This window comes from Salvia splendens, chromosome 12, assembly GCF_004379255.2.
Source record: "Salvia splendens isolate huo1 chromosome 12, SspV2, whole genome shotgun sequence".
Lineage (NCBI taxonomy): Eukaryota > Viridiplantae > Streptophyta > Magnoliopsida > Lamiales > Lamiaceae > Salvia > Salvia splendens.
In genome coordinates, this window is record NC_056043.1 from 20,102,014 (window position 1) to 20,120,696 (window position 18,683).

The window sequence follows — 18,683 nt, forward strand, 5'->3', positions numbered from 1 at the left end:
GTCCCCTTCTAGAACATTGTCCATGATAACAGAATGCTGCGCACCATCCAGCTCATAGCCTCATGTGTCCTTCTTCTGGAAGCCAGCGGTCCCCTCCTTGATGCTTGATTACTCATCTTGATCAACTCCCCTACTTTCTGGCCTTTTTCACCTATTGTACTTGCTTAATCAGTCTAGCCTTGTTGCCTTGGTCAAGTGGCATTTCTGCACATTTAACACTTGTTTTGCGCGATAAAACCGATCAAGTAGCGTACATTTTACCCCCAAACCGATGCATGAAATGAGCCTTATCAGCACTCTCCGTAGAAGAGCGAGGATACAAATTATCTCAAATCTGTAAAGGTGTAAGATGTCCTCTAATATTAAGGCCACTGATGCTTCAACTAAACTATCTCAGTATGAGTCTCCGTATTACTGAAGCTAGAAATGAAAAACAACCTTAAAAACAACTCCATTTTAAGAAGTTTCTAAGCATATCTTTGTTACAAATGTGTTAAGAGAGTAAACAAAACATCTGTCGCATAACTATCAAAAATATATTGCCTATTTGTATCGCTATTTTATTCAGAACCAAAACAAATGTTTACCTCAAATTCAAGAAGATGATTGCAATAGATATGTTTGTGTGTTTGCAGTTCTCGGCGGAGATCGCAACGTCGCAAAAGAACGGTCAGAGCAAACTTAGTCAGATTCAACAATGAAAAGAAGAATTCATATGGGGTCAGAATCTGCGGAAGAATGAAAAAAATAACAACGGCCGATACCCAACAAAACCCTATTCCCCAAGCTACAATGGAGTTCAAATCGTATCCCAAAGCAACGACTTGAACTACTCAAAACAAAAAATCAAGAGGATAAGATCAATATAATGAACTCCAACCTGAAATGCAAGTGAGATGCACAATGGAATTTGCAACTAGGGCTTGAGAGCAAATGAACTCAAAAATGGCGTATGTGGGAAGATTTGAGAAGCCACCCAAGGGTAAGAATGGAATTTGCGTCCTTTTTCTCGGTCCAAGAATCGATGCAGATTACTTATCTAAAAAAATTGGAAGATAATAATCCATACATTTATGGCTCAAATCTGCGGGCCAGAGTAAAAAAACAGGCTGATATGGTGGCCCATCTAAGGTATCAAACAAATGAAAATAACAACTTACTAATCTATTTCAGGGCTCCTATAGGCTATCAAACAGCTCCTTAAATGTTTGAGAAACATTCTAATAAATGCATAAGCCAACAGCCAAACACAATGCGCCCAAATTACTTCTTCTCGCATGGGGTGAAATTGGATTGTAGAGTGTGTTATATGCAATTCTAATCGTACAACACACTCGAAACATGTTTTTCAGTATATCAATCCTAAAAATAACATCTGTGGGTACACCATGGTCGAATGTGTGTACATCTAAGAGAAGGAAGAGAGAACTTAGTATTACTTATATCAAAGAACGACTTTCGGGCCAAGGTTAAACTGTTAAAACTTGCACTCACCGAGTGAGAATACATCGTATGCTACTTCTTTGAATGTCGACCAAATTGGTGTTCGTGCATATATAATTTAAATTAAATTGAATACAAATGATTTTGTGGTATTTTAAATGTAATATGGAGTAATATAGTTAAATAAAACTACAAATAATATAAAACATTAATTTAATATTTATTTTAAAATAAATTAAATTTTAATAAACAATTTGATACAAGCACTATATTTTTGGAAAAAAAAACTAGTACTGTTAATAGGGGTGAGTATTCGGGTTTCGGTTCGGTTTTTTGCCTAAACCAAACCGAACCCGAAAAACCAAAAAACCGAAAACTGAACTTCAAAAACCGAACAAAACCAAATAAATCGAAAAACACGAAAAACCGAAAAAAACAAATATATAGTAATTTATTTATTTTATATATACTAATAGAATATATATAATATAAAACTAATAATATATATAATATATAATATATAGTAGAATATATTAAAAGAATATATATATATACTACATATAATATCATATATTAAATTAATAGAATATATATATATAATATTATATTTAAAATATAGTAATTCGGTTTTTTTCCACCCGAATCGAACCGAACCGAAAAAACCAAAATTTTATATTTTCAAAATCGAACGGAACCGAAAAATCGGAAAAACCAAACAGTATATCAAAATTTCGATTTGGTTCGGTTCGAATATTCGGTTTCTGGTTTTTTTTGCTCAACCCTAGTACTATATATTTGGGAAAAATAACTCTTATAAGTGTTCTAGTGGACGCTCCCATTTACTATTACTCCCTCCGTTCCGCTTTAGCAGTCCCAGTTACTTTTGAGCACGCGTTTTGTAAAAATGATAATAAATAGTTAAAGTATAGATTTAGTAAAGTAATAGAGAGAATAATGTAGAAGACTCTCTTCTCTACATTATTCTATTTCTTACTTTACCATTTCTCTACTTTAATTATTTATTATCATTTTTACAAAACGGGCATTCAAAAATAACTGGGACTGCTAAAGCGGGAGGAGGTAGTATTAACTATCATGATTAAGATGTTAATTATGATAATTAAATTTTAATTAGGTATTTAAGGGTTACTTAAGATCATTAATTACTAGCATTGATGATGATTTGCGTCCCTACATTACATGAGACCATCTCATATTTTAGCAATAATTTTATAAAATTAATAGCTAAATGTCCAATCCCCAATCCTGAAAAAAAAAGCTCGTAGTCCTTTTATTAAGATACAGAAAAATGTATCTTTATCTTATTTTTTATTTTGTATTTCTTTTTTTTTTGTCTAAGAAACGTATGAGTTTTGCACGAAAGAATACCTAGTTGTAATTACAATTTAAACCAAAAAATAAACGAATTACTCGTCGATACCATCTCATATTTCAGTAACAAATTTATAAAATTAACATCTAAACGTCAAAATCTAAATCCTAAAAAACCTCGTAATCCTTTTATCAAACTACATAAAAATGTATCTTTATATTTTTTTTGTATTCCTTTCAACTGTCTAGGACACGTATGAATATTGCATGAAAGAATACCAAGTTGTTATTACAATATAAAACAAAAAATAAACTAATTACTCGCAGATACCATCTTAAAAATTAAGAACAAATCTATACAATTAACAGCTAGTTCAATCCTTAAAAGACGCATAATATAAGATACAGAAAAGTGAATCTTTATTTCCTTTTAATTTTTCTATTCCATTTTTCCTTTCGTATTGCACAAAAAATTCCTAATTGTTGTTATAATTTATAAAAAATAAACTAACTACTCACTAATACCATCTCATATTTTAGTAATAATTTTATATCACTGACTGGTAAATGTCGAAATCCCAATCCAAAAAAAAGGCTTATAGTCCTTTCATTAAAATATAGAGAAATAGTGCTAGTATATCTTTATTTTCTTTTTATTTTGTATTTTTTTTATGAATAGGACTCATATTTTAGCAACAATTTTATATCATTGACAGCTAAATGTCGAAATCAATATGAAAAAAGGCTTATAGTGCTTTTATTAAGATATAGAAATATAGTATATCCTTATTTTCTTTTTATTTTTGTATTTTTTTTAATTTATAGGACTAGGACACATATAGCATTGCACAAAAAACACCTTAGATAATGTCTCACTTTTCCTTTTAGTTTGTCTAACTTAAAATGTCATATTTCTATTTTTAGAAAAAGTTCTCCCTCATAATAATATAAATATTATATATTTTCTTTCCACCTAACACACAAATAAAACCTCCTAAAATCTCGTATTGTCACACAAGTGGGATATCCTTTGTGTGATGGAAGTACAATTTAAAAGAAAATAATAAACTAATCACTGATACATTTATAATTACTTTAGTTTTAATAAAGAAAAATTATGAAAAACGTAAATTGAACAACATCAATAGTTTCTCTCTCTACATTCAGTCTTCCGATTCAGAGAGAGAGAGAGACTCCATCATCAGCCATTAACGGCAAAATCTAGAGAGACACAGATAGGGAGGGAGATGTGACGAGAATTGATTACTTACTTCGCTGTGATGATTTAGTTTATGCATTGTTCACATTTACGTCAATTCATATATTTCATTATTTTATTTGCTTAATCTATAGACACGGATATCGGGAAAGCAATCGGGAACCCTAGGGCTAGTGGGATTGGGCGGGATTTTGTTGGATAATTTCAATGTTGATGAGTTCACAGCTGGAAGGAAAATCGAGATCGCTGAATTGCCCCGGTGGCGGGTCTGATGGTGGAAAGCGTTTTGTTGATTTCGAAGAATTGTTTGGACCTTGTTACTTTGAAGAATATTAGGATTGATTGCATCGGCGGCGGTGCTGGTGGCTGTGTGTGGGGCAATTGGTTGAATTTTGGAAGGTTAGAAGGGGGAATAGGAAGCTACTGGTGGAGAGGGCCGGCGGTGCAGGAATATGCAGCTGCACTTCTCACCTAGCATGAGAAGTATAACGATATCGTCTAGCAACGGTGGAGGAAATGGAAATGGAAGTGGAGATTTGATGAAGATCAAGGTCGCAGCTCGCCACATTTCGTACCGAACGCTGTTCCACAGCATTCTAATTCTTGCGTTTTTGTTGCCATTTGTGTTCATTCTAACTGCTCTTGTCACCCTTGAAGGTGTCAACAAGTGTTCCTCAATTGGTGCGTTGTGAGATTGTCCTACTCCTTGGTTTAATTATTGATTTTGTTTACTTTAGATATTTATGCAATGGTATCTATGCGTTTTTAGCTACTAAAGTTGTGTGGATTGACGTGAGACCTGAATTATGATTCTCCTCTTTATGGAAGGTACTTTATAATTGTTGTGTAAAACAAGATTTATCATGTCAATGCATTCATGTGGATGCTCAAGCATTCTGCATTTATATGCTGTTCTTGTTCAGTTATGTTTTGCTGTGGCTGCTTGTATAAAGCATTTTCTTTCTGTATTAGATTTTGATAATATTAACATAATCTACTAAAAATATGTTTTTCATCCACTATTGCAATTAGCCCCTTTATGCTTCTCTACAAATTTGATTTAGAGATAATTTGGTAGTTTTCAGCAACCTGATCTTCAACTTCACACTTCCTACTCACATGTAGCCCCTAGGGGGATGTTTACTTTTTGAGGATTAGCCTAAATAGATAACAATAGTATAGCGTAGTGCCTTGTTTAATTTGAAGGATTTGAGTTTTGGGTTATCCCTAGACCCATCACCATGACAATTCCTAGTGCTTGAGCTAATTTTGCTTGATTCTTATCCCATTGAAAATGTGGGATTGGAAATCATAGTATTGAGCATAAAATTAGTCAATCCTCTATCTTATCAATAATGAAAAGTAAACACCCCCCTAGATGCTTAAGAAGAACCATGATGGATTAGCCCCATATTGGATAAAATTTCGCTTGACCCTACTTAAAGTCATTTATATATAGCCCAACATGTAGATAATTCCGCCAAAACTGTTCTTGCTTTTCCGTTTGTGATTATGGACAGATGTCATTGATTTCATTTAGGCATTTTAATGTGAAGCTGTGATTTTTCATTTTTAGTCCAAAAGTCTGCATATGTGCTCTAAATTTGTTTTTCTATTTCTTTCAGATTGTTTAGGACGTCGGTTAGGACCAAAGCTTCTCGGTAGATCCAATGATTCTGGGGTAAACTTATCTTATAATCTGTATATTAATATGATTATTTTATCATGCAATTATCTAGATGATGGCTTGTATCCATTATCAATCATAAAAAATAAGCTAAAGCTGTGTCATTGTTATAATGACAGAGGATGGTGAAGGACTTTGTTAAGATTTTGAATCAAGTAAACTCTGAGAAAGTCCCTGACACTTTGAAGATCCCAGAGACTTATAATCAGCTACTTTCTGAAATGAAAAATAACAAGTATAGTTCAAAGGACTTTGCCCTGATTCTGAAAGGAATGGTATGCATTTGCATGTCTCATTTTTTTCACAGTTTAATGGAGTACTATTTGTGGTTAGCAAATAATATATGGTGAAGTTTGTTCCTAAATCACTTTACATGTTCTACTTTTACCATGCGTTTTATTCTTGAGATTTTATAGGTTCTGTGCTCCAATATCAGCTTTAGTTCTTTGGATTTTCTCCAAGTGATTTTTGTTTCAAACCTTTGTTTAAAATAAATAAACTGTCTTTTCTCCTTACAGGTGGAGAGATCTGAAAGAGAAATAAGACAGTCCAGATTTGCCGAGCTTATGAATAAACATTTTGCAGCTAGCGCCATCCCCAAGAGCATTCATTGCCTTTCATTGAGGCTGACTGATGAGTATTCTTCAAATGCTCATGCACGCAGGCAATTACCTGCTCCTGAGTTACTTCCTTTGCTCTCTGACAACTCCTATCATCACTTTGTGTTATCCACAGACAACATTCTTGCTGCTGCAGTTGTTGTCACATCTGCTGTGCAGACTTCAGCACACCCTGAAAAGATAGTTTTCCATGTCATAACTGACAAGAAAACCTATGCTGGCATGCATTCGTGGTTTGCCCTGCATCCTTTGCCTCCTGCTATAGTTGAAGTAAAAGGCGTGCATCACTTTGATTGGCTAACACGAGAGAATGTTCCAGTTCTTGAAGCTGTGGAAAATCACTATGGTATTAGGAATTATTATCATGGGAATCACATTGCCGGAGCTAATCTTAGTGATACGACCCCACGAACATTTGCCTCCAAATTACAGGCTAGAAGTCCAAAGTATATCTCATTGCTTAACCATCTCCGTATATATCTCCCAGAGGTAATTGTTTGCTATTAAGCATACAGATTGTACATATTGTGTGGTTTATGCTTATATTGTATCTGTTTTAATATGCGGATGTCATACCCAAATACATGCCAGCGGACTAGCTTATACATGTTTTCATTGTCAGCACATATCTTCTTATGTGTCTAAATATATGTGATCCTGGGTGACACATTAGAACTGGAAAACCCTGAATTGGCCCAAGGTGAGGTTAAAACTTCATCCTGTTTGAGACAATTGTGACAGTTAATCTTGTTCCTTTGCTTTGAAATAGGCATTACTTCACTTGTTGCCTATTTCATTTCAAATAATCTTGGTCTGCTTATGTTTTGATCGAATTAAGATGAAAAGTGTACTGTTATTGTTCTCTTTATCTGGACCATTCAGGTTCTTGATTAATAGAATTATTTCATCCGATGAGATAGTTTAAGGGATCCATTGCTTTAGTAGATGCCATGTCAAATTGTTGGAGAATGGCATTTGTTTTGCCTAAATGACCATACATTTTCCTGGGACGTCAGAGATGAGCCTTTCTCACTTTGGCAGTTTATATCTTTTTATTATGGATGATATTTTAAAGTTGGTTTCAGCACTCTTTCTGAAGAATATTTTCTTTTCTTTCTGAAAGATCTTTAAATTAACAAATAGCATGATATTTTATATGTTTTGCAGCTATTCCCAAACCTTGATAAAGTGGTTTTCCTGGATGATGATGTTGTAATTCAACGTGATCTGTCTCCTCTCTGGGAAATTGACCTTGACGGAAAAGTTAACGGAGCTGTTGAAACTTGTAAAGGTGAAGATGAGTGGGTTATGTCTAAACGAGTCAGGAACTATTTCAACTTTTCTCATCCACTTATAGCAAAGAACTTGAATCCGGATGACTGTGCATGGGCATATGGAATGAATATTTTTGACTTGCATCAATGGAGAAAGACGAATATTAGAGATACGTATCACTCCTGGCTTAAAGAGGTACACTAAAATTACAATCCAGTTTAAGTCATTGCTCGTATTATCTATTTTTCGGCTTAATGTGATTAATCAAAGAGGATTTCTTTTGCAAGCAAGGTCCAAGTCTTTATTTTAGCTGCTAGGGCACCATATTTGTAATTACCTGCATAAAACCTTAAATCTCTCACATATGGAAGCCATGTTCTTATATATACATATCTATCTTCCCTATGGTTGGAAGCTTCCCATCTTCGAAGAAGATAAAATTGGGTTGTTTGTTTATCCATGTTTCTTTGTTCTTGTTATGGTGCTCCATGCAGTCCTTATTGTTGCCCTGATGAGCATATTTCCAGTGTTGTTAGGGTCGAGGGTCGCACCGGGTCGATAAGGTGAAAATTCGGGTCGCGGGTCGACGAGTCGACTGGGTCGAGAGACCCACTAATCTAGGCTATTTTTTTTGCCTTTTAATATTAAATCAAATAAATATATTACTCTAATGTTTATAAAATATCAAATAATATAAATGTAGACGTAATTCATGTGAATAGAGATAAAGTGGAAAATAGAAATTATCAAAATATCAAAACAATTCATAAGTCTTAAGAATAACACAAAATAAATAATTGAAACCATTGTCTGAAAATGTCTAAAGAAAGTTATATATCATCTTCACTTGGATGATAGTCATCTTCTCCTTCATCAAATTCTGCTCCGACCAAGTTTATATCTTCATTCTCTTCATCTTCATCCACAAGAATACGAGTAGACTTGGAGCTTGAGGCATGATCTCGAGTATTTGTGTTGCCTCTAGTATTGTGAGATGGCTCCAACACACCAGAAGCTCTACCAACATCTCTCCATCTGAGCGACTCATTTTGGAAGACAAAATCATCACCCCCCGCATCATCATCCTCATCCTCCCCCTCCATCCTACCCATTAACCATTCATTACTATCGTCAATGTCACTTAGGAGTATAGGATCAGTGACGTTTTGTATGTTGAATCTTCGCTCAAGATCTCTGTTGTACTTCACAAACACTAAGTTGTTCAATCGTTCTTGTGCCAAACGATTCCTCTTTTTGCTATTAATCTGTAAATGAAAATGTAAAAATAACATAATTAGCTTCTCACAAATACAAGCACAAATTTCAAGTCTTACATGTTGAAAAGTACTCCAATTCCTCTCACAGCCAGTAGCACTACAAGTTAGGCTCAAGACTCGAATTGCAAAGTTTTGCAAATTTGGTGCCTTAGACCCATAATGTTTCCACCATTCAGCTGAAGAAAACATGATAGAGAAATATTTAGTATATCATTTATCAATCAAATAAATAGTTTAATGAAAAATATGATAATATTTACCTGGTGCCATTTGATTTCTATGTCGAATAGCTAAAGGATTTCCGAAACAGGAAACAGCGTCCCGATACAAAGCCGTTTCCTTTTTCATGATCTGATCTTGCATATTTATGTCGGGAACCAGTTTTAGAATACACTCGTGCAAGCCTTCGATAACCTCTGAACAAGCCAAAATACCTTTCACATCTTTATAAAAGACAGTCGGATTCAAGTAATGACCTGCAGCATGCAATGGTTTGTGCAATTGATCATTCCATCTAGAGTCAATTATATCAAATGCTCTCTTATACTTTTCTTCGTTTCCTTTGAATGACTTGGAAATGGTCTCTTTACAACGATCCATAGCCTCATAAATATAACCCATCGCGGGCTTGCGCTCAGCATCAACCATTCTCAGCACCTCAATAAGAGGAGAACCCAATTTGAGTGCATGGACAATATGTCTCCAATAAGCATCATTCAACACAGTAGTAGTTGCCTGTTTTCCGGATGCCTCTTTGTACCACTGACTAGTAGTCCATTCATCACTGGTGAACATTTTTCTGAGATTCTGCCGCTGGTTATGGATGGACCTCAAAGTGATGAAGGAAGTAGCAAATCTAGTGACTGCCGGCCTAAGTAACTCTCTCTTATTCGTATATCTTCTCATCATGTTCAGCACCCCCATCTTACTGTAAATATAACCGGTCAAAGCTATTGACTTTTTGATCACACCATTGATAAGCGGTATTTTACCAATATCTTCAAGCATCAAATCGATGCAATGTGCTGCACATGGAGACCAAAACAGTGAGGGTATCCTTACTTGCAGCGTCATTCCGGCTTTCTTGTAATTGGAGGCATTATCTGTCACGATTTGGATCACATTCTTCTCTCCAACATAATCTATCATCTCTTCGAACATTGCTATCAGAGCGTTTGCATCTTTTACAATGTCAGACACATCGACAGACTTGATGAAGATTGAACCTTTTGGCGAATTCACTAAGAAGTTGATAATTTCTTTATGAGAAACAGAATCACGCCACCCATCAGATATAATTGAACATCCATAAGTTGCCCAGTCATCTCTATGCTCTTTTACGAGAGCACTCACACTCTCAACTTCTTTCTTCAGCAAAGGCACTCTCAGTTCATGATAACTCGGTGGCTTCATACCGGGACCATACTGTCCAACAGATTCAATGGCACTCTTAAAGCTTTCGTGCTTAGCAGCATTAAATGGTATTCCGGCTTCATAAAACCATTTAGCCAATTTAGTGCAAGCCCTGTCACGTAACTCTTTTCCCTGAACATCATTTATCGTCTGTTGTTTTCCCTTGCTCAATTTTTGTACTTGGACTCTTTTTGCTGGAACGCGGTCGTAATATACATCCAAAGCACCTTTCGTCCTCGGCTTCTTCGATTTAATTGTTGTATTACCAACATCATCCTCTTCGTCATCTCCAAAGGTTAAATCTTCAAAATCCTGCCTACCTTGTGATGCTGACGGAAGATCTTCATCCAGTTTAGCATCCTCTTTTTTCTTCATGAACTCTATAATCTCATCTCTTACATGTGGTGGACATTTAGGGCATGCAGTGACATTTTTAAAACCACCGACCAAGTGTTCCTTGACCCTTCGAACCCCTGATGTTATATTCTTTGAGCAAAAATTACACGTAAATAAATATCTAGTCTTTGGATTTGGAGTTGCGTATTTTCTTGCAGGATCTTGAGCCATCTTATATTGACTGTGATAAAAAAAACAATATACATGTTATGATGTATCGATAAGAAAGCATGCATTTACTACTAAAAAAACATTTGGGAGTGGATGGGACATGATCAATGGGACATGGTCAATGATGTTCAAATAAATTTCGGCTGTTATTAATTATACAATATACATGGATCTACAATTCAATTTAATTATACAATATACATGGATCTACAATTCAATAAAATATTACATGATCTATAGTTCTATACAAAAAGTAGGAAAAATAAAGTTACATAAAAAAAATAAAATTAACTCCTCATCTAGACTCAAGTTTCAATACATATAACCTATAGGTAGATAAAGTGGTACAAGTTGCAATCATCTGTAGGGTCCGACCTAATTTTAAAATTAACTCCTGCACACAAAATTCAAAAAGAAGATGAAAGTTAGAACAATACCTTGATTAAACAAAGGAAGGAATAGATGAAGGGTGGCTTTGTATATTTGTTTAGGAATGAAGAGGATGAATTTAGGGTTTGAAAAGCTTGATGTGGTTCATGCATATATATAGATAGAGATTGAGAAAAAACGTGTGCTTTTTCTTTGAACAGAATAAGGATTATATTTCCTATTGCAAAACTTCACCGTGTTTAGAGTTCAATTTTTTTAATAAAATAGTCACTTAATGACAGAAGCGGCCAATTAAAAATAACAGTTGGATATGAAATTGGGGTAAATATTGAACAAAAGTGTGAAAGATTTGAGAAAATCAGCGTACTTTTAGGTAAGTTTTACTTTTATACTTATGTTTATTTTAGTAAAAACAAATCAGCATTAAAAAAGGAAAAGATTTAGAGAATAAAGGTTTTAGGAATTACCTGTACTCGACCCAGGCGACCCCTCTCGACCCGGCGACCCCGTACCTCGATCAACCCACCCATGTTTGCGTCAGTAATCATATTAATACATATGCCATTATGTAAAATTCTTCTGATTTATCCTCGTTCGAACTCTACCTACCCACCCCTTTTGTGGCCCATCTACCTTCAACCCCCATTTGGAGCCTTTTTTCCGCTACAATACCATTCTTAGGTAATTATTGATGCAAATAAACATGCATCTATTCATCACTGTTTAATCTGACTACTTGGTGAGGTTAACAAGCGCTTTGTCGCAGCAGCCAATGGTAAGAACATAATTAAGACCATCCACTCTTGTTTCTTACAACTACGAGAGATGCTGATGATTGAAGGATACCAGTCTAATATATTTCAGATATTGATCTTAAATTTAAAAAATTTAGATTAAATATATGCAAAAAATGAATTAATATTAGAAAATAAAATAAAATGCACCGAGTCTGCTGGAGATGGTTAATAGGTTAATCATTTATGTCACCTGATAGAAGGACCTAGTTATGTGTATGCGAGGATTTCAGTTTTGTAGAGTGCTGTGACTGTCTTATGATGGGCACTCATTATCAGCATTTTAGATGAAAAATCATTTTGAATTTCTATATTGCCATTAGGGTGATGAGTTTGCTATTATCAGCATTTTGGATGAAAATAATTTTAAATTTCTATTTGTCTATTAGGTGATGAGTTTCTGTATTATACTCTTCTAATGTGGGTGGTGTCTATTGCAGAATCTGAAGTCAAATCTCACCCTATGGAAACTTGGAACTCTTCCCCCAGCTTTGATTGCTTTTAGGGGTCATGTTCATCCAATTGATCCTTCCTGGCACATGCTTGGGTTGGGCTATCAGAACAAGACGAATATCGAAAATGTGAAAAAGGGTGCTGTGATCCACTACAATGGCCAGTCAAAACCTTGGTTGGAGATTGGATTTGAGCATCTCCGACCATTCTGGACAAAATACGTAAACTACACTAGTGATTTTATAAGGAACTGTCACATCTTGGAGTAGTAATGACACCAGGCATGCACCAGGAAATTATGAAACAAAAGACGGAGGGAGGCATTATGGATTACACACTCAAAGTGTTTTGGCAGGTAATATTTATCAATTCTTGATTAAGTGAGAAAATGGGGATTTTGGTGAATCTCAGAACACATTCACAATGTGGCCAGATATGAAACCTGTGTTTTGTTTGATTCGCTCCAATCCTCGAAGAAGAGGGCTTGTATTGCAATCAAGGCATGATATTCATTCTACCAGTATGTAAAGTAGCATTCATTCATCTATTTTTGGTTGGATAAAGGACATGATATATTATTTTTGCATCTTCATAATGAGGTGTGACCCGTGTTTTAGATATTAGATGGGAATAATGGTAAATGCGCTAGTCCATTGCATGAAAGGACAGAGCTAAGATACATCAAATCTGTTCCTACTATCGCCCCAATAGACTTGAAGACGACACTTTCCTCTTGTTTCAGTTTCATTTTTTCTGTTCAGATTTTTGCTGCGATTCTCCCATTATTTCCATTTTTGCTGATAATTATATAGTATCTTTTGGGTAGATTTGGAAGTTGTTACTGGGACCTGGTTGAGTTAGAGAGAGTAGGCTTTTAAAAGTCATGAATTTCTTTGTATGAACTATGAACCTGTCCAAACATTTGAGATGTGCAGATTATTCTTTCTACAAATTAAATTATTATGTATTTTTTGTTCTGTTCTTACAAGAAATGGGAGATTTTATTTTATAGAAGATTTGTGCTTTTATCAAAGTTCTTGCTATAGTGTTCTTTATTAAGAATTTGATTGATGTGATTCGTAGTCATCTGAGATTAGCATTATTATTTGGTGCCCTCCTTACCCTTTTTAAGGAGATCATGCTCTGTATAGTGGTTAGGTTAATTAGTTGATATTTTTGTTCAGTACTTTTCTATGATCAAAACTAGATGGCGCGCATCTGATCTGGGAACTGGTAGTAGTTCCAATGATTTTCTATTCATTTATAATTAAATACTTAGTCATTTTATCTTGTTGCAAATTATATTTACTTGCTAAAACAATATAATAACATCTCTAAACTTCCGACTTTATAAATTTGTCTTTTTCTAATTCTTTTGTATGAGCTTTGGATCTGACATCTAGATATCCATTTAAGTTCCAAAATGCAGTACTGATGTACTCCCTCACTCCACTAATACATGTTTCATTTTGCCATTTTCTTTCATCCACCAATAAATGTTCAATTTTTTTTTAATTACTTTTGGTGATGGAACCTACATTCACTAACTTTATCCTACTCATATTTTATTATAAAACTAATACTCCTTCCATTTCACGTTATTTGAGGTGTTTTTTTTGGGCATGAGATTTATGAAAGTTGTGTTTAGTGAGTTAAATAAAGTAAAATAAAGTAAGGGAGAGAATAAAGTAAAAAAAAGAGTAAAGTAGGTGTGGTTAGATGTTTTGTTTTTAGCCAAAAAGAGAAATGACTCAAGTAACTTTGGGCAAACCAAAATGGAATACGACTCAAAGAGGGAGTATATAAAAGTAGAATCCGAAAGTTTCCTTACCTAAGGAAATGGACGACGACGGTGTGGTATAGCACTGAAAGGATCAAACAGTCAGATAAGTCTTTCTTGTCTATTTACTGAAAGACGAGGTCTCAGTGATTGTCATTTCTTAATCATGGTTGACATAAAATTGAGCATATGATATTAATTGAAAACTACTTTGACCTATCAAATGGTGAGGGTATTTCGTTACCCAAGAATCCTGATAGATTGGGTAGTGATCATTAATGTCTAAGCGGTGCTAGTATTGTTATTGCAATGAATCGTGTGCTGGGAGAAACCAGATAATATCCTCAAGAGGTGTTTAGAAAAAATATTTTATTATTCAGAAAACTGGTCAGTTGGAATTTATTCAATGAATAATAAATAATGTTTTAGAACTAGACCACTTTTGGAAAAAGAAATTAATTAATAAAAGTAAGATAGCAGACTTGATATTAATTAATGGATATTTACAACTTTAACACGGGAAATGATTTAATTAAATAGGAATTCCCAGAATACTCGTAATTTAGGTTTGGATGGGCAGGTCAATATTATATCTATAGTGGATGATAAGAAATATTTAAGTTTGGGCTTGAATTAAATTACTTTTAATTTAGTTAGTGATATGACCCAATCCAATCCAATCCTCCACAGATCCCTGGTCTGGACCAAAATAATTAACTTAATATAAAAGGGAGAAGAAGAGAAGACAAACGTAATTCTAATAAAAAATTTCGATCTCTGCATTTTGAGAGAGAGTGAAAATTTCAAAATTTAGGGTTCCAAATTTATGTATTTAATTCTTCTCCAACTTTTGAGGATTTGACAAGTTTTGTCCACACAAAGGTCAATTCCGAGTTAAAGGGAACAGATCAGAAGATCCGTGGTAGAGATCGATTGAAGAAGGAGTTCGAATTCAATTACTTGAATTCATATGGTAAATCTTATGATTTTAATAGCATATATTCAAATTGTTTAGTGATTATATGCTTATATGAACATGTTTTTTAATGTACAATCAAACAAAAGCATGTTTAGATGTAGATCATTCACTCAAACCAAATAGATTTTTGTTTATTCTACTGCGAAAACCAACACTATATATATACTATCAGCTGACGACTCACGCTCGCTGACAAGTCTTCAACCGTTTTAACCAACTTTTAGAATAAGTTGCAGTTAAGTCCACGAAGTTTGCTTCTTCATTCAATTGTTCCCACAATATCCAACATAAGATAAAGAACAAACTAGCACACATCGATTTATGCATGAAAAAAGCAGTGTTAAGAACACAGGCGATCGATTACGACTTACCTAGTGAGCCAACGTGTGTATATTGAGCGAGAAAAAAGATAGTTCAATAAGCTTCAGCCTTAAACCAACCTCCATTACTTTTACTCCACCCGTCACTTAAAAATAGAAACTTTTGAAATGGTACGAGTTTTAATGCAAAATTGATAAAACAAGAGAGATAGAAAGAAAAATGTGTTAGTAAAAAATGAGTTTCACCTCACTAAGAGAAAGAAAATAACTTAAATATAAAGTTTATATTTTTAGGAGATGGACCAATAAGAAAAGTGTTTCTATTTTTTAGAGAACGGACCAATAAGGAATACGTTTCTATTTTTAGTGTACAAAAGAATTATTTCATGTAGAATGAATATGGATTTGGATCCCCCATTGCTATTGCTCACACCACAATATTTTATATTAAAAAAATGATACTTTTAAAATAAAGAGGGAACATCTTTTTAGGTCCACGAACTTTGCCGAAGTATCATTTTAGGTCCGTGAACTTTAAAAATATCATTTTAGGTCTGTCAACTTTAACTTAATATCATTTGAGGTATTTTGAACTTTTTTTGGACGAAAATGCCTTTAAGGTTTTCAAAAGGCAATTTGAACAATTCTTTCGCCACCCATCTTGCGTCAAACACCTAGAGTCCAACAATTTTTTTTCCTATTGTTTAATTCAATTACCATCCAAATTGAATTTAAATAAAATTAAAATTTGCCATAAAAATAGTACATTTTTCAATCATTAAATGACCAATTATATATGGATAGTGAATTGGGACTTAGATACTTTATTTTATTTTTCTGATCTAAACTGCATTTTAAGAACTTACTATGGCTGATTTGTTTTGAAATTGGAGCCAATTTAGATTATATTTTATATTTCAAATAAACTAAATATAATTCACAAATCAAACGGAAGAAAATGATATAATTAAGGAGCTAATAAATTGGAGTTAAGGAGCTAATAAAATGGAAGAAAATTGGAGCTAATACATTTTATATAAAGAATGAAGGAGTATTTTTATTTGTTGAATAAATGTTGGGAAAGAAAATGGAAGAATTACAAGTCGAGCTACACTAGGACAGTCCGAGAGTCGTAGGAACTCCATCAGACCATCTCGGCCTAAGCTCCAAGAAGCTCGATGGGCCGAGAACTTAATGAAACAGCCGTTAGCCATAGCATCTGTCAAGACCAAACAAAATAGGCTAGAACCAGACGAGGAAAAGAGGCAGCACTCCTTAGTTGGAGAGGACCGAAACCTCACCGAAGGGAGTGGACATAAATGCAACCAAAATCTGCAAAAGTCTGCAGGGATCTGCCTGTACCTAAGGCTGCACCGAGGCAGCCCAGTCAAACCACCCACAACAGCCACCTGCACTCCAGCTGGTACCTGCGAAAGGGGTACACAAATTCAGTGAATGTGCAGTTACAAATGGGAGCAAAAACACCCTGCAAACGGATAGTAAAAGAGGCTGCAATGCCAATAAGTGCACGAGTACACCCCTGCGAATTTCTGCAGAGTATAGCCACCAAGAAGCCAAAAATTCAGAGTACATGATCTGCAAAACCACAGAAGGCCAGCCGATTTTTGCACAGCCTAAGACTCCCTTTTCCAGCTAAGTACATCAGCTATTTTGCAGCTTTCAGTTGCACATCATTCTATATAAAGGGTATAATCCCAGCCCTTGCATTCTCCACCACCAAATCATTGAAATTGTGATGAACTAACGAGACAGAGAGGCTGAGCTCATCATTCAGTTGTACATCATTCTATATAAAGGGTATATAAAGGGTATAATCCCAGCCCTTGCACATCATTCTATATAAAGGGATCAAGGGCCGTGTTAGTACCCAACCGCAAACGTCGCAGGTAATTCATCCAACCACCAAGACCTAAGCTCATATAACTCATAGCATCAAGTATACACCACGAGCATGCTAAGATTATATCGTCCAGAACCCAAACATGATGAAAACCATAGATAAAGAACAGTAATAACACCATATGTTAGCAAACTCACAAGCCACTTCCTAGATCTTGATAAGTGCATGCTAAATCATAATTGGAGTTTAAACACGTAGTAAGAGCACCCCAACCGCATCTACAACTCAGATCTTCGAAAATAGCATAACTAGAATATAGAGAAACCACTACTTCGAATAAAGAACAATTAGAGGTTAGCTGGGTCCACGAAGACTTAGCTTAGGAGGGAAAACCAGCTGGAGACTCCGAGCAACGACGGAAGGAAACTCCGTTAGCTCGAGCTACACAACGGTGGCTGGAGTTCCAACGATGGAGACGGTGAGGTCTCCGTGACAGCATAGCTCTGGCCGTCGCGCACCACGGGCAGCCGGGACCGGAGGCGGCGACTGTCTCGGCGGAGCGAGCGAGGGGAGGAACGTATGCGTAGAAAGAGAGGTGATGACTCCTCTCCTCCTCCGACAGTGACTCCAGTGGCGACGAACAGCGACGACACGACATAGCGGCGAGTTGTGAGCACGAGCCGGGAACAACAGTAATAGCAACCATAGATCGGACGGTGGGGATACTGGTGCGTTAATAGGACGAGGACGACGTCGCGAGATGAAGGAGGCGACGCTCCCCTCCGTCAGCGGTTTCCTCGCAAAGCGGACATCGCTACTGCCGCTCGAACGAGGTCAGGCCTCTCAGCTCCAAGGAGAATCCGACCCGAGCTAGGAGGACGAGAACTCCGGTGCGGTGGAACACCGTGAGGTGGCGAGGAGAGGCGCCGCTGATCTGGAGTTTGGGAGATTAGGGTTTTTGATGAAGAGAAATTTGGGGGAAATGAGGGAGAGAAACGACTGATGGAGGGGAGTATACCTTCAAAATTTGGGCCTTACCCTTTTTCCTTTAATTGGGCCTTTCAATTTAAACATGGCTAGGGGATTTAAGGAAATAAAAGAAGTTTTCTTCATGAAGTAATTGGGCAAGAGGAAATAAACTAATCTGGGCCAAAAATGCTTAAGAAATAAACGTTCTGGGCCGGAATAAATAATTCCTAGCTGGGCCTGAGAATTTATTTATTAGGATCATTAATTTGGTGGAAGCCTTCATCTTAGATTAATTCAAAAAAAT

At 35.5% G+C, this 18,683-nt stretch overlaps 1 protein-coding gene and 1 long non-coding RNA gene across 6 annotated transcripts; one reads left to right on the top strand and one right to left on the bottom strand.

The window, feature by feature from the left end:
- The first annotated feature begins 3,915 nt into the window (after window positions 1-3,915).
- LOC121759222 (probable galacturonosyltransferase 14) lies at window positions 3,916-13,437 on the top strand. 5 transcript variants are annotated; one of them, XR_006041612.1, is made up of 8 exons: window positions 3,916-4,675; window positions 5,620-5,675; window positions 5,801-5,956; window positions 6,200-6,790; window positions 7,469-7,771; window positions 12,458-12,825; window positions 12,904-12,990; window positions 13,088-13,437. XR_006041612.1 is itself a non-coding variant. In XM_042154739.1 (7 exons), the coding sequence occupies exons 2-7, from the start codon at window positions 4,801-4,803 to the stop codon at window positions 12,737-12,739; spliced, it is 1,410 nt and encodes a 469-aa protein (XP_042010673.1). In that variant the 5' UTR covers window positions 4,544-4,675; window positions 4,764-4,800; the 3' UTR covers window positions 12,740-13,437. The 5 variants fall into 5 exon arrangements, 2 of the variants coding, with proteins under 2 accessions (XP_042010672.1, XP_042010673.1); XR_006041610.1 differs by having other exon boundaries at window positions 12,458-12,990; XR_006041611.1 differs by having other exon boundaries at window positions 12,904-13,437.
- A 3,118-nt stretch (window positions 13,438-16,555) lies between these two features.
- On the bottom strand, window positions 16,556-18,615 carry LOC121758875. Its single transcript, XR_006041571.1, has 2 exons — window positions 16,851-18,615; window positions 16,556-16,768 (listed from the first exon to the last, which is right to left on the bottom strand). It is a non-coding gene; the product is annotated as an uncharacterized LOC121758875 (long non-coding RNA).
- Between the last annotated feature and the right edge of the window lie 68 nt (window positions 18,616-18,683).